This window comes from Trematomus bernacchii, unplaced genomic scaffold, assembly GCF_902827165.1.
Source record: "Trematomus bernacchii unplaced genomic scaffold, fTreBer1.1, whole genome shotgun sequence".
NCBI classification, from domain to species: Eukaryota; Metazoa; Chordata; class Actinopteri; order Perciformes; family Nototheniidae; genus Trematomus; species Trematomus bernacchii.
Window position 1 is genome coordinate 13,073,760 of NW_022987720.1, and position 15,011 is coordinate 13,088,770.

A 15,011-nucleotide genomic window follows, 5' to 3' on the forward strand; every position below is an offset into this window, starting at 1 on the left:
CTTTCGTCTCTCTCTGCCTGTAGTTGTCCGTTTTCCTTTGCCTGTGTGTTTGGATGATAATAGGAGCTGCTGCAGGATTCATTACAAAGAAAAAAAAGCGTTTTGCTCTATGCAGACACTGTAAATCTTACGGTGGTGTGTGTGTGAGCTTTTGTGTTTGCATGAGTGTGTCTTGTGTTGTCCCCTCAGTCCTCCTGTCTGTCTTTCTCTTTCCAGTAGAGAAGCAAAGCGTACGATCCTGTCTCATCTGAGTGTGCCATGGGGGCCACATTGTGTTTATTATTATTATTTTTTAAGTGACAGTAAGGAACGGCAACTGTGGGACTGTTGGGGAAAGGAAATGCTTAATAATTGGGAAATGAAATGCTTGAAGAGGCTGTTGTGAGACGTTTTGCCTCCAGCTAATTTCATCTCTCATTCAGCTCTCTGTCTGCCTTTCTCCCCAACTCCTGTGATCGCTGGGCTCTGCTCTGCACCAGCAGCGGCCCATTAACTGCCCCAGATTACAAGATCAAATCAGCCCTAAACCCTGTTAACACAACTTTCAGGCTCTGAAAGAGATATTCTGAAAAGGAAAAATTATTATTATTATTATGGAAATTAAAGAACTACAGAGGTCCTGGGCTTTTTTGCAAAGTTGAGTTTCATGTGCACTGAAGGCCAGAGATCATATTTCCTGTATGTATTTCTTGATCTCTTGATCCGTTTAAAGTCGGCTGCAGATTATTTACAATAACAATTTATAATATAAACATTAACCATTATGTCCTGTTGCTGGAATTACAATTTGCATATGTTTGGTTTGGTTTAAAAGGAAACTGTGTTATTAACGCATACAGTATAGGTAGTCTAGATCTGTAGCCTTAACAACAGGAGTTTGGTAACACAGGGATTTGTGGTGAAATGTAGGACTACCCTGAATATGATTTGTTTGTGCTTTGAAGCTATTGTGAGAAATATCTTGAAACTTCAATAAGTGCTGCACCTTTACACACACACACACACACACACACCTCTACACACACATCAAACAACACTGTCCCTAAAAATAACTAATAATAGAGTCTTGATGATTTGTAATGAATAATGTGGGATTACTATTCCATATAGTGTATCATGGACTACAGTATTTACAATGTGTTAGTATTACATACCTATTTTAATAATTTATACATACAAAAACACATGGCAACATTCAAAGCATTCAGGTAGGACCTCATTTAAAAGTTTGAATTTGATTGTCTACACAGATCCTGCCTTTTAACATTAAATTAGATGAGGATGCGTTTGTATATCTATGTACATTACATGAACTACCTTTTTAAAAGTCATATTTTGTTGTAGTGGGAGACAAAGCTACAGCACAACTAGTGTATTTTGTAAACCAAGCATTAACTATTAAGTCAAATATTGGCTTGTGATGATGTTTTTTTGTAAACTTTTGCGCAATATGTGTCTTCATAGAAGCCAATCACAGCTGGAGTAGGACAAGGCCAGTTGTTAGGGACAGACTGGCAAGTCCGAGTCATATGGCTTTAGCCCAGAGGATTAGTTATGGCCTGCGTGGAGCTGGACTCCCTGATAGATTAATTAAAGGTTAGCCTGCGTTGCACTGCCTCAATTGTACCCCATTAGCAATGCAGCACATTGTATGGTAAACTGTAATTGAAGCCATTAAAGGGGCCCATGAGGAGCTGGCTAGCAGTCATTTATTCTGCATACTTTGCACACTGCAAAATTAAAAGGTGACTTAAAGAGCATAATCATTTCCTATTAGTACCTTCATTAAGGATTTCATGTTTTCACTTCTGTTTTTTGTATTATTAGTTAGTGGGATAAGTTGGATATGTGTTAACAGATTTCAAGGAAAGTTAAGTTAAACAGGTATTTTGATCACATCTCATAAAAGAACAAATCTAGAAGCATTAGGCGCGTTCACACCGCAGTACTTTTCCCACTTTAGTTCCGATATAGTTCCGAAATGTCACGTTCACACCAAATAAATCCGGAACTAAAATTAGTTCATGTTTACCCCCTTTTCCGTCCCTGCTAGAGAGCAGGGACTTTCGTGGGAGAAAAAGGTTCCTATTTCTGATTGGCTGGGCGGATTGCAAACCACGCTCCGTAAAACTCCAAAAATGTTTTGTGAAGCCGCCATTTTATTATCCTCGCATTAGCATTATTAGCATTAGCATTAGCCCAGCGCACCAACGCAGAGAGACTAACTTATGGCAACACAAAAGAAAACATGGGAGCGGTGGAGATGAGGAGGTGTCGGCGTTCTGGCGATTTACTCGGAAGGCTTCAGTTGAAGCAGCTGGGAGTCCCAGCAGCTTCTACTGAAGCCAGTTCCCAACTCCGGGGACTTCCGGCCGGGGACTTCGGGTGACAGTATACGCCGTGAAGTTGTTTGCGGCCTGCCAGTAAACCCAAAGCAGAAGAAGTGACGTCAGCGGCTTCATTTGTGTAATCTTCCCTCAGGGACTTATTCCGGTGTGAATGCGATCTGTACTTAGTTCATGAGAACTAAAGAGTTCTCATGAACTAAGTACAGATGAACCTTTGTGGGAAAAGTACTGCGGTGTGAAAGCGCCTCTTATGGTATCCAAATCGTTACAGCACATGCCATAGCACAACTTCCAGTCCAAATCCCACCTTCAAGGCATGGAAACCCCCCCAAACACACACACACACACACACACACACACACACACACACACACACACACACACACACACACACACACACACACACACACATACATTTCTGCACTGTTTTCTATCAAATAAAGGCGCCCTGGGAGACTTTCTTCCAATTTTACACATAAGTCACAAAAATGAACTGATTAGATTTGTCAGTAGAAGGCTAATGTCGCTGTGACCTCTCAGAACATGTGTTTTGGCTGTAACTCAAGAATTCATATGCTGATAATGACAATTTCACACATATGTCTGATAGGATGATATGGTGTGTCTGTACCCAGGTCTGGACTTCCATGAGGATCTGCATCGCATCGGAGCGAAGGAGGGTCTGAAGGGCCGCAAACTGCAGAAGGCGATGGAGAGCTACGCCTGGAACATCACCGTGCTCAAGGTGAGAAACACTGAGAAAACCACAGTGTGACCTTCAGCAACAAAGGCCCTTTACTGTACTATATACACCTCTAGTGCTGGCTCATACGTTTGATTGATGTCAACATGTGAGATTATTTTCCAGAGGGATAAGAAATCCCAGATCCTGTCGCTGAGATTAAACGACATGTTGTTTTAAGAACGCTCTCTGGGCTAATTGTATGGGCCTCTACTCTAATCCCTTTATCTCTTAATTAAATGATGTTGATTTCTGACAGTGGTTTATTTATTTGCTCATCTCACCATCTTGACAGCACACGATAGGATTGTTCACACTTGTTTGTAGACATACACTTACTCCTCATGAGGGTACATTGGACATGCCCTGAAGATGTTGCTCAGCACCGGCCCTGGTGAGATAAAGTTGCCCATGCCTTCATTTCACCGCCCCGATGAACACTAGTGGTGATGGCAGCACTGATAAAAACAGCACATGCTGCTCAGACTGCCCTCTGCACAGTACGCCTGTTTTTCTGAGTAAGGACAAATCAGCCAGGATATTTTTATCTCATCTCATCACCATGAAATCATTTAGTATTGAGTGAAGAAGCTCCCTTGGCTGAGCTTTCTGAACGGTGTCAGGTTGGTTAGATGTTTGATTGCTTGATTCTTCTTTGCCTTTTCATGCCTGCTTTTTCAGACAGTGAAAATAAATTAGGGCTGAAAGTAATACGTTTAAGTGAGAATTAATCCATCAGTAATTGATCGATGACCTGATTAATAGGGCTCCATTTAATGATTGATTCCATTATGTAATACTCTGCAGATTCATTGTTTTGTCTTAAAAATGTAAAAAGATATAAAAAATGTCCATCCCAATATATAAAATACAAGGTGATTGTCTTTGAATGTCTTGTTAGCTGGAAACAGGGTTTTATGACGTTTTACATGGAAAAATACGCTATTGCTTATCAAAATAGTTTTTCTTTCAATTAACGAAGTCAACCAATTGTTGCTGCTCTACTGATTTATATACAATGTAAGACATTTGTTTTAAAAATTCCCAGAAATCAGTGCGACATTTTTAATTTTATTCCAACAGTCTCCATATCTGAATACATTTAATTAAAATGATATAAAACAGTGAATTATTAAAAGCTGCAAATCCTGATTTTAGGGCGCAGGAAACAGAAGGTTGATAAATGAATAATTGTTGTATTATTAAAACCTTAAAAGTATTTAAAAGTAGTCAAGGTAATGGATATAGCTCTAATAAATCAGTGCTAACTTTTGTAGCTCTTCACGCATACAGCAAATAACATTGTGCTGCACCACGGTTTATCTTAATTAAGCTTCATTGCACCCTCTAGAATTGGGTAACCATGTGCTTAAGTAGAGCAACAGGTGGACCCGTGAACATAATCCCCTTTGCTACCCCCACCCCCATTTATACCCATCACCCCTAAGCTCAGATCTCCTCTCATCCCTGCACTGTCACTCCAAACACACACTACCCTCATTCGTCCATCTTTTTTTAATATCCACATTCTCAACATGAAGGCATCTTGGCGAGCACATTACCCCTCCTTCTCCTCCTCTTCCTCCTCCTCCCATTCTTCAGTTGTAAGCCGTGTCTCATACTAAACATTTGGTGAGAGCCTGGTGCGTGTTATGCCAAGGCTGGCAGCCATGCAGAATGATTTCACTTGTCATCCTCTCCAGATCCTGGAAACACTCGCCGGTAGATGGCGGGGAAGCTGTGAGGAAGATAGAGCGAGAGAATGTGTATTATCCCTGTTTCCCAAACCACCTTCACAACATTAATTTGACAGTTACAGTCAGATCAAAGCTGTCATGGTGAATAAGGGTATTTGCCCATTTCTACTAGTCATACCTGTCACTCATCGTACCTGCTGTCAAGAGAAAAGCAACAACAGAGCGACAGGAAGAGAGGCTGTGAAGCATACCGAGTTACATTTTGAGAAGAAAAACAGGCTCCAAAAACATGGACTCCAGTCGTCTCCCACATCACTCCCTATTGTCAGTTTTTACTGTAATTAACTATTGTTTGAGGCAGTTTGTTATATAACTAATCTGCTAAAGTAGCTGCGATTTTTCACCATGACTAAGGCCCCATTTATTCTGACAAGAAACCATTTATTCTGTTTCACTCTTGAGTTTAGTTATCTGTTCAAGAGGAACTTATAGAGGCCATCAATTGTGAACCATAGCTGTCACTCTCGCTCATGTTCGCTACCGTACCACTTTATCTAGATAGAAAACCTTAAAATAATCTACAATAAAGGCTTCTATCAAGGGGATGGACTGATTTTGATAAACAAGTAGGCGATAAGGAGAGATTTTAATGAGGATATAGCAAGGGGATTTGCTCTTGCTCATGCTTAGCCCCCTGTGGTGAGCTTGAGGCCAGCTGTAAGGGTGAATGTACTCAAATACGAGTGCCATCGTGATTTGGCTCTGGCAGCACAGAACCAGCTTTTCGCTGTCTTATTTTATGCCTGGTGAGTCATGACTTACATAATTCAAGTTTTTTATTTTTTTCAAGCGTTTGACTTATTCTTGCTCGTGTGTTGCGTGCCGGAGTGGCTCAGGTAAAAGGCCACTTGCAGCGTATTAACATCACCTGGGAATAAAGCGCTGAGTGCAGGGCAGCACCTTTACTCTTTCTACAATATGTCAGACTGTTGTGCCTCAATGAGAGGATATTACCATTTTCAGTACAGTCTGGTGCAGAGCGGTCAACTTCTGCCTCTTCATGTGGATGTCACAGCGGGTCAAACCAGTCCAGAGAGTCCAGAGTAAAGTTCAGTGGGAGGGAGGGAAAGTATTCAGGTTCACAGATCAGAACGTGCCTGTGAACAGATGTTAAAGGGATGTCGGAGTAAAGACAGTGTCGGACCAGACGGGCGGAAAGAGAGGGGGGTGTGGCAAGCATGTGGTCAGATTACTTTTTTTGTTTTGGCCAGTTCTAATAATATAAGTACATCTCACACACATAAATGTCCTGCCTGTGGAGAAGTCGACCACATTTCCACATGGCAGAGACGGCTAGCTTAAGGTGGCAGGCAGCCATGGCAGCGGCCCACATTGACTTGACAGTGCTGTAAAGCAGGATGCCTGCCCTGACCACTTCCTCCACATATGGCAGGAATTTGTCTCTAGGGTGCTCCCAAATAAAGACTAGAACTGTAGTATAACATTATCACCATATGACAGCACTATCCACCAGCTGAGAAGAAGTATGAAGGGCTGGCAGACAACCAAAGGCCTTCCTTCTGTGGCTTGATACTGCCCCCTACTGCATCTTATGAGTTAATGCACCATGGAATAAATGTTCTTATGCCATGTTTCCCTTTACATCAGCAGTACAATAAACATACAAACTTTAAAGAATAATATATAATTTTTTAGATTTGAACAATTACATTATAGAATATCAAGTGTTTTTCATTTGAGATCAAAATAAATAAATAAATAAAAATAAAATCAATGAAAAATAGCAAAAGGAGGTTGATTTGGGCAAAATATGAATGTTCTGCCAAGTTCGCTGCAATGTTCATTCCTGAAGCTTTATGGAGAAGCTGGTTATTTTTTTATAAAGATTTCATAATTTATATCATACCAGTGCCAGTCCACACACCGTATTTTTTGATCTTATCGGGACTTGAACCGGCGAAACTCCGGTTCCCAAGCCATGTCCCTACAGACTGAGCTACTACCGCCACATGAAAGGCATTCCTTCTTCTTCTTTTTTATCCAGCAGCTACAGACAGTATTAGAAACAAGGGTTTTTTGTTTTAATATTTGTGGATATTGAATGTTGAAACACAAAAATGTGTTTGTCCCAATAAAAAAATTGTGTTACTTATTCTGTATATATCTTGTAGATAGGACCTATAATACTTTTAACTGATATTTGCCTTTATTTTCATTTTAATCAACAGGGTAAAAGTCCTTAAGGGATTAAATTATATATTTTTTAAACAGACCAGGCCAATATGGTAACACAGAACTCGCTCTAGCTATCTAACTCGCACACTGTAAGAGGTAATGTATATCAAAGATGTTTCCTCCTTTTTTTGTCACCCTATAACCTGATGTGTTGATAACCAAGCAGTGTCTCTCTGTGTCTCCCCCCCCCCCTCTCGCTCCCTCTCAATCTCAGGGCCAGGCAGACCTGCTGAAGCACGCTAAGAGCGAGGCGCTGGACAACCTGCGTCAGATCCACTGTGCCGCCCAGTCCTGTGGCCTCAGTAAGAACGGAGCAGCTTCCCCACAGCTCCAGCACCATCCTCTCCGCCCACCGCAGCAGCAGACACAGCCACAGCCACAGGCCAAGACCCAGCCTCAGCCTCCTCCACCTCACCCGCCCCAACCTCACCCGCCCCAAACCCAGCCCCCACCCCCAACAGCACCTCAGGCTTATCACCGTCCCCTTCCCCAGGAACATCCACAGCAACACCCCCAGCTGCCAGCTCTCCCTTTGGTTCAAACTCTTTCAAAACCACCGGCCTACACCCAACCTCCGCCCCTAACCCAGCTCCAGTTTCAGTTTCAGAGCCAGCAGCAGAGGGCAGCAGGAACTCCGGAGGGCGTCTCTGACAAAGAGCTGGTCAGAGACGACCCTGTGGGATCCTGCTGACCCGCAGCCTGTGCCAGCAGAGAATCCTACACAAAGAGAGACAGGGAGGGCAAGACAGAGATGGGGAAGCAGAAGGATGTAGTGGAAAAGAAGGGGGGCATTAATGAAAAGGACATGGAGGAATTGGCTGAGAGAAATAAAGAGATGATGCTGGGGGGGAAGACTCGCCGTGTTAGAAGCGAGACGCAGGTCTGAACAGGTTTCAGTTAGGGCTGGAGGAGAGAAGAAAGAGAGACCTCACACTGCAATCACACATCTCAAAACAAGAGTGAAAACTGGAAAGACATTTTTACTTCTCTCTGTCATGGATGTGGAAAATATATTTTATCTGAGCCAGGAAGTTGAGGTCTTTTCTGTTTTCTCTCTTGTGAAAAGCCAAATGTACGGAAGCCCTGAAAGGCAGAAAACAGTTCTAGTGATCTGGTGACATTTTGTCAGCATAATCTACATAGGTTCTGAAAGTTCCTTTGTTGCCAGGTTTTAGTAGTAAATATAGGTAACAATAAATGTTTCGCTAGGCAACATTTTTTTGTATTTCATTTAGCTGACGCTTTTATCGAAAGCGACTTAAAATAAGTGCATTCAACTTTTTATTTTGATCAGGATAATTTCTTATGTTTTTCTCTTGTAATACTCATTCAACCCACACGAGGCTGAACTGCTCTACTATATGCTTTAAATAGCACTCAAAGCATTCATGTTTTCTACCAGGTATGTTTTTCTCTATGCAATTTTAACACAAAATGTAACAAGTTGTGTAACGTTACTCTCATTTCTTTCTTCCGGCTGAAAATTAAATGTAATCTTATTGACACATTGTTTTGATTAGACAGACAAAACCTTACCTGGGAGAAGACATGAATGCTTTAAGTATTATTTATAACATGTGGTAGTGGTACACTGTTGTAGTCAAATGAATATGACAACAAAAAACACAGCAGAATTTATCCTTAACAAAAACAGTTTGACATGCCAAAAAAGAATGTCTCACCTGTTTCACAAATATAAAGGAAATGTAATTTAAAGGTAGGGTAGGTAAGTTTGAGAAACCGGCTCGAGATACACTTGTTATATTCCATGGAATGCTCTTAACATCCCGATAGCAATGAATATCTTAAGTGCTTTGACAAAAAATCCATAAAAAAGTCATCTGTGGAAGCCGTAGTACTGTAAAAAGTACGACCAATCATTTTAGCCAGCCCGGCTAAAATAACTGGATGGCCTACCTGCCTGTCAGCCTTCCATCGGGGCACAAACTTATCTCGTGCCCTCATTGGTCATGTGCGCGTTCGTATGTGTTGGAGGAGGGGCTCTGTAAGGAAGTGGCAGATTTTCTCCGGTTGTGTATTTTCAAATTCTAGCGATCTCGAGCCGGTTTCTCAAATTTACCTACCCTACCTTTAAGTAAATAGTCTTAAAGGAACTTACAAATAAATAATCCTTGATAACCTGTTCTTAACTCATAAACAAAGGAGAATAAATTGTCAGATCATAATTAGAAAATGCACTAACAGATTTGTTCCTATCCTCTCAGGGCTTCCATACAAAAGGGTAACAGCTGGTGACAAACCTGTCGTGTGTTTCTGCAAAGGAATGTTTTGAAGTTGGATCAGTTAGATATCCCTGTCTCTCTCTGGGCACTGCTAGTTACATGCCCCTTCATGATGTACTCTAGCTCTGTTGGTACAGGCTTTACCTCACATTGGCACTTTCTGCCATAAATTTGCCTTTTCATTTCCAGAGACTCCTCGGCATGTCTTTGAGCTTTTATTTTTTTAATGCTCACACTCCTTCTCTTCAATCGTAGACGTCATGCTAAGTGCAAACCCTCTTTTTGACGAAGAGGAAACCGTGTTCATTTTAAGTGCACAACATAGAGCAGCTTGAGTAGGCTAAGCTCTGTAGGCGTCACAGATGTCCTTTTTAGCACAAACCAGGAAGCTGTAGAGCCAACATAGAAACCATCTGCAGCTGCTGATGTGTTCAGTCACATCGATGCTCTTCTCGCATCCAATGCTGTTGTAGACCTCCATCGAGTCCCACACATCTCCGGTGTCATTCCATGGGATTTCAGTTCTTCAGCATTCCTGGACTCTCCCCACAGGGTCTCCTTGTCTCCTCCCCAGGGGCTGTGTGTGTGACGTTACGTGAGTCGGTGTTTTGGTCCCCAGGGTGGAGCTAGCCCACCTCCGTAAGTGGCACAGCTCACCAGCCAATCGCAACTGGAATACCTGACCCCTGCCTGTTAGAGGTCGGAGGTCAACCAGAATATGGTACTGCTGTCAATAAAAACACAAAATAAAGTGAATCTAGATGTAAAATGTATGTAAAATGTACGAAGGGAACATATATTGCTATATTAATTCTTGCAGACAGACATTAATGATTGATATTATAATAATTGTTGTTAGTTCTATTGATATTCTTTTTTTTAACATTACTTCCACATATACAGTGATTTGATTCCTGTTGTTCTGTGGTGCGGATAAGGACAACCAGTGCATGTAGGAGCAGAGCGAGGGATAACTGGTCAGCGCCACAGCTCCAGGGTCAGACAATAACCTGATGTGTGTTTCACTGCGAAGTGAGTGTGGATTCTGTGAGAGCTCCTGAAAGTGGCCCATTAAAACTGGCTTCATTGTTTATCCTGTCTCCTGTTGTTCATTTGTCTTTGATGACTTTTAAATGAGGATACTGTCAATTCTAATGTATTCCCCTTCATGCTAATGCCCATTCTCTGTAATTTGACTTGAATTTCAGCAATATTTGAATCAGTACCTGGAATTATATTTGCCTGAAAATAATCTCAGACAGTGACTGGGAGGTAAGTCACTTTTTAATTGCGTTCAAACAAATGTCAGCAGCGCTTGAAAACATTTTAAAAGCAGCTTTCACAGCGGATCTAAAGCAATCAACGAAGCTTTCCAAAAGCTAGTATTGATTGATACACTGTTCATTCTCTTTATCTAAAATGATTTTCCTATCAATAAATCAGAAGGATTCCACTCCTTTTAGAATGAATGAGTGTGTTTATGTCGAGCAATGCTTCCTGTTGTCCATAAGATGGCAACAGATAATAAGTGAATGAGGATCTGCAGATGAAAAGATGAAAAACAAGTCAATAATTTCTTTCTTTTAGTTATCCGGTTGTGTTAACTTATTAAAGTGCTGGTAGTCGGTAACGGACCGTCCACACAGCAGCGTTAAAAAATCTTGAAACGCTTCTGCCCATTCACTTTGAATGGGGTGACGTCACTTTGCCTCACTTTTCGCCGAACTGCATTGTGGGCAGGCGAGCGGAGATTTTCAGGATTTTCAGGATTCAAAGTTGAGCAATGTTCAACTTTTGAAGCTGAGGTGGAAGCGTCAGCCAATCAAATCCCGTGTATGCAAATCTGACAGTTCAAGCGCTAGCCAATCAAACCGCGTGTATGCTGGGAGAGACATACCGCAGGTCATTTCCTCATATTCCAAAAAATGGAGGAGAAATTAGCGGTAGGGAATCACCCGGTGCTTTATGACCAGTCCCTATTTACCTACCGGGATATAAACCGGAGGAGCCAGGCATGGAGGGAGGTGGCAGAGACAGTGGTATGTTTTCGCCTGTTTGGGGAGTTTATATCCAGTTTACTTCAAACTTTTTTGCTTCGTAAGTCGGGGGCGGGAGATTCACGTGATTGGTTGTTGGTGCCTTGCTCGCAAAAAATCCCCAAGCTTCAGATACGCCCACCTCCAAGATTTTTTTAACGCTGCTGTGTGGACGGGCCGTAAGAGTTACAAGCTATTTTAAAAACAAATAATTCTTAAGGTTTTAGGGTCTTTTTATTTGTTGGTTAGATGTATCAAGTGTTCGTTCAGACCACTGGTGAAAGCTCTGAAGGAACAACACAAAAACAGGTCCTGATGTGTCAGTACGAGACCTTTTGTATGTGAGAATAAAGCCAATGGAACCTCATTAGCATGACTTCCGAATGAGCTTGTCATTAGCATTTTGAAAAGGGCATCTGGGCTGTTATATATTTATATTTTTAGAACTTGTAGTACACATTAGCTAATTGACTTCCATCTCTCACCAGTCATCACAAAGGTATGTCGTCGTAAAACTTTGGCATGCGGCCACAAAGACATACCTGTAGTTCATTAAAGGTCCAGAGAAGTGCCTTGGAGACGGTCAGCTGCAGAAGACTAATTATGGCGTCAAACGTGACATCCATCCTTCAAATGAGCAAAGCACACAATTGGTGATAAGATGTCATGGTTGTTGTTGGCCTGGATGACGTCTTTTGGCTCGGACACCACTGAACCATAAAAAGGTCCTGGACATGAGAAGAGTAGAAGACTACCCTCCACACAAGCCACAAGATGCCTTGGTTCCCCTCCAACTTGCAGAACGCTGCTGGGATGCAGACGTCTAACAGGGTAAGAGTTAGATTTTTTATTTAAAACTCAGTGGTTGATTTGTTTGATATCACAAATGTGTTTGTTCTTTAAACTAGCCTATGGTTGCTTACATTTATGAGTTTGTTTGGGGTCTTTACGGTTCATTTTCTTATGCATCCCTTTTATATCCTCATCAAATCTGTTGTGTGTCCTTAAGTTTGATGCATTATACAACATTTACATTTTATTACAATTTTTTTTTTTATGCTTGAAACCACAGGGCTTTTTTGCAGGGCGCGTATCATAACAATATATTTTTCTATATTCAATCAATGGATCATAACTGGGTAATTTTAAAACCCACAAAGCTGATCAGGCTTTTCAGTCAAAGGGAAGCAATGTTTTTTTATTATAATTTCCCTAATAATATCATTTTAATTACTTTATTTTTAGCGTCCTTTATGTGTAATGACAAGGGTTACAAATGAGTATAGGCTATAGGCTCTGTGATCTTATGTCTCTATTTGTATAAAACAAAGGTTTGGGATTTAGGCAAAGGCATGACTATGCCCACATGTGAATGCTGTTAACATCATTTCAGCTTGATATGATTTTGTTTATGTTGTATGAGAGATTAAAGGTAGGGTAGGTAAGTTTGAGAAACCGGCTCGAGATACACTTTTTGTTATATTCCATGGAATGCTCTTAACATCCCGATAGCAATGAATATCTTAAGTGCTTTGACAAAAAATCCATAAAAAAATGTCATCTGTGGAAGCCGTAATACTGTAAAAAGCACGACCAATCATTTTAGCCGGCCCGGCTAAAATAACTGGATGGCCTACCTGCCTGTCAGCCTTCCATCTGTGCACAAACTTATCTCGTGCCCTCATTGGTCATGTGCGCGTTCGTGTGTGTTGGAGGAGGGGCTCTATAAGGAAGTGGCAGATTTGTTCTGGTTGTGTATTTTCATACGTCATATCCTTTAAGAAGGGATTAAAACAGTGTTTGGTACGATACCACTTCATCATAGTTGCTCATGGTGATACTCAGTATATCTTTGAATTTAGACCAATTTAGTATTTTAAGAATACATTTTCATTTGAAATTCTGTGATTCAGGAGTGTATCCATCGCTTAAGATTTAACCAGCAACATTTTTAACATGATGTAAGCCATAACAATATTTAACATTTGAAAGACATGCAGATAAATAAATCATTTTGTAGCTTTTCCAGCCAACATACTATATTCTTGTATTGGTGTATTGGGTGTTAACTGATCTGGTTTTCCCTGCAGAAAGTCCTGGTGCTGGTGGTGATGCTGCTGCTGTCTCAGCTGGCCTGTGAGGCTCACAGCATGTCTGAGTGCTGCAGACAGCCGGCCCAATCCTGTCGCCTCTACATGTTTCTGTGTCGCCCCGGCACCAATAACCTTGGGAGACCCCTCACAGGGGACGCTTCTGCTGGTATCCTCACTCTGGGCAAACGGAGGGAGGACGAGCATCGCCTCCAGAGCCGCCTCCACCAGCTCCTCCAGGACTCCAGAAGCCAGGCCGCAGGGATCCTGACGATGGGCAAGAGGACGGAGGAGAGGCAGTTCATGGACTGGATGGCTCAGTCAGGAACTATCACAACGCCCCTGCCTGTCCTAAGCTAAATACTCACATAAATACTTATAATGGAATCTATAAAAGACTGTTAAAAATCTGAACACACCTATATGGTGAGTGATATTACACAGAATGTGTATTTTTCTGCTCATATTAAAACTATTAGGGGGTTGTGTAATATTGTACATATATGGACTTGTGATGGGTGCAATTAAAAAAATATATATATAAAGGTGGCAACACGTCTTTAATTATTCTTGGGTGGGTTTTCTGGGCTAATAATTAAATATTTCGTACATTTCCATTAAGAAAGTGCTCAAAATCATGCCGATTACCTAATATTATTAAAAGACAGAAATATATTCAATTATAATGCAGAAACATGCATTATATACAAATTATTCCCTATACAGTATGCAATCTTTTGGTCATACAAAACTTAATGCAAAATCGAATCAAAACTACACAAATCTTGTAGAACAACAAACACAGTTTGTATTACCTACATGTTATCTTCCTTATTCGTAACAACATTAGGGAGTGTATGAAAAGTGTCTTGGAAAGAAAAGGATATATTTTGTAGATCAAGGGAGAGTCTTTAAATTGCAAAATGCAAAACGTACTGAAAAGAAGATGTCCAAAAAGTGATATTGTTTATGTCCATCATAGACCATAATGGTGCTTTTTAACACATGCAGACGATAACTCTCTTGTTTCTTATTGGGGAGGGTGTGGCACTTTCTTTCTCTGTTTGCATGTTTACTGAGAGTCAAAGTCCCGCCCCTCACGCTCCTTCTGACTGCCCGTGCTTCAGTGTGTTTTTGCTCAAAAATAGTTACGATGCAGAATGTTACATGGGTTTTATATTCACAGTATACTGCAAGGTCAATTATTTTCTGATCATTTTACTCAACAAGGCATATACATTGATGTATAGGAGCATCATAGAAGAAGAATGAGAAATGTAGGATTAAGAATAGGATTCTTGAACTCAGCTCAATGTGCAGACAGAGATGATGTCATAGCTTGCACTCAATAGTTACTCTTTGGCTAATAATAACCCATGCTAACTTTTAGACGGACCTATTTAAGAAGGCCTCCTGCTTAGCAACGTGTTACACCTCATCTAAAGCTGGTTCATCCTACCATAGCCATTACTGCTGGATCAAAAGTTTCTCAAATCTGACAAAACAACTCTTCTGTATGAGAAGATATAAAAAACAAACGCTATTTGCAAACTCAAATACCTTTGATTAGAAAACATGATGGCTGTGGTTTTGACCTTT

The 15,011-nt window shown here is 41.1% G+C and overlaps 2 protein-coding genes across 2 annotated transcripts in view; both read left to right on the top strand.

The window, feature by feature from the left end:
- si:ch211-210g13.5 (inactive phospholipase C-like protein 2) overlaps positions 1 to 8,750 on the top strand; it is a 68,481-nt gene extending 59,731 nt beyond the window's left edge. The window contains exons 5-6 of the mRNA XM_034144267.1: positions 2,984 to 3,093; positions 7,258 to 8,750. Coding sequence (XP_034000158.1) covers positions 2,984 to 3,093; positions 7,258 to 7,734 — 587 coding nt within the window. The 3' untranslated portion in view covers positions 7,735 to 8,750. The remainder of the gene's footprint in view (positions 1 to 2,983; positions 3,094 to 7,257) is intronic.
- A 3,346-nt stretch (positions 8,751 to 12,096) lies between these two features.
- On the top strand, positions 12,097 to 13,925 carry hcrt (hypocretin (orexin) neuropeptide precursor). Its single transcript, XM_034143690.1, has 2 exons — positions 12,097 to 12,153; positions 13,401 to 13,925. The coding sequence occupies exons 1-2, from the start codon at positions 12,097 to 12,099 to the stop codon at positions 13,770 to 13,772; spliced, it is 429 nt and encodes a 142-aa protein (XP_033999581.1). The 3' UTR covers positions 13,773 to 13,925.
- Positions 13,926 to 15,011: the final 1,086 nt, after the last annotated feature.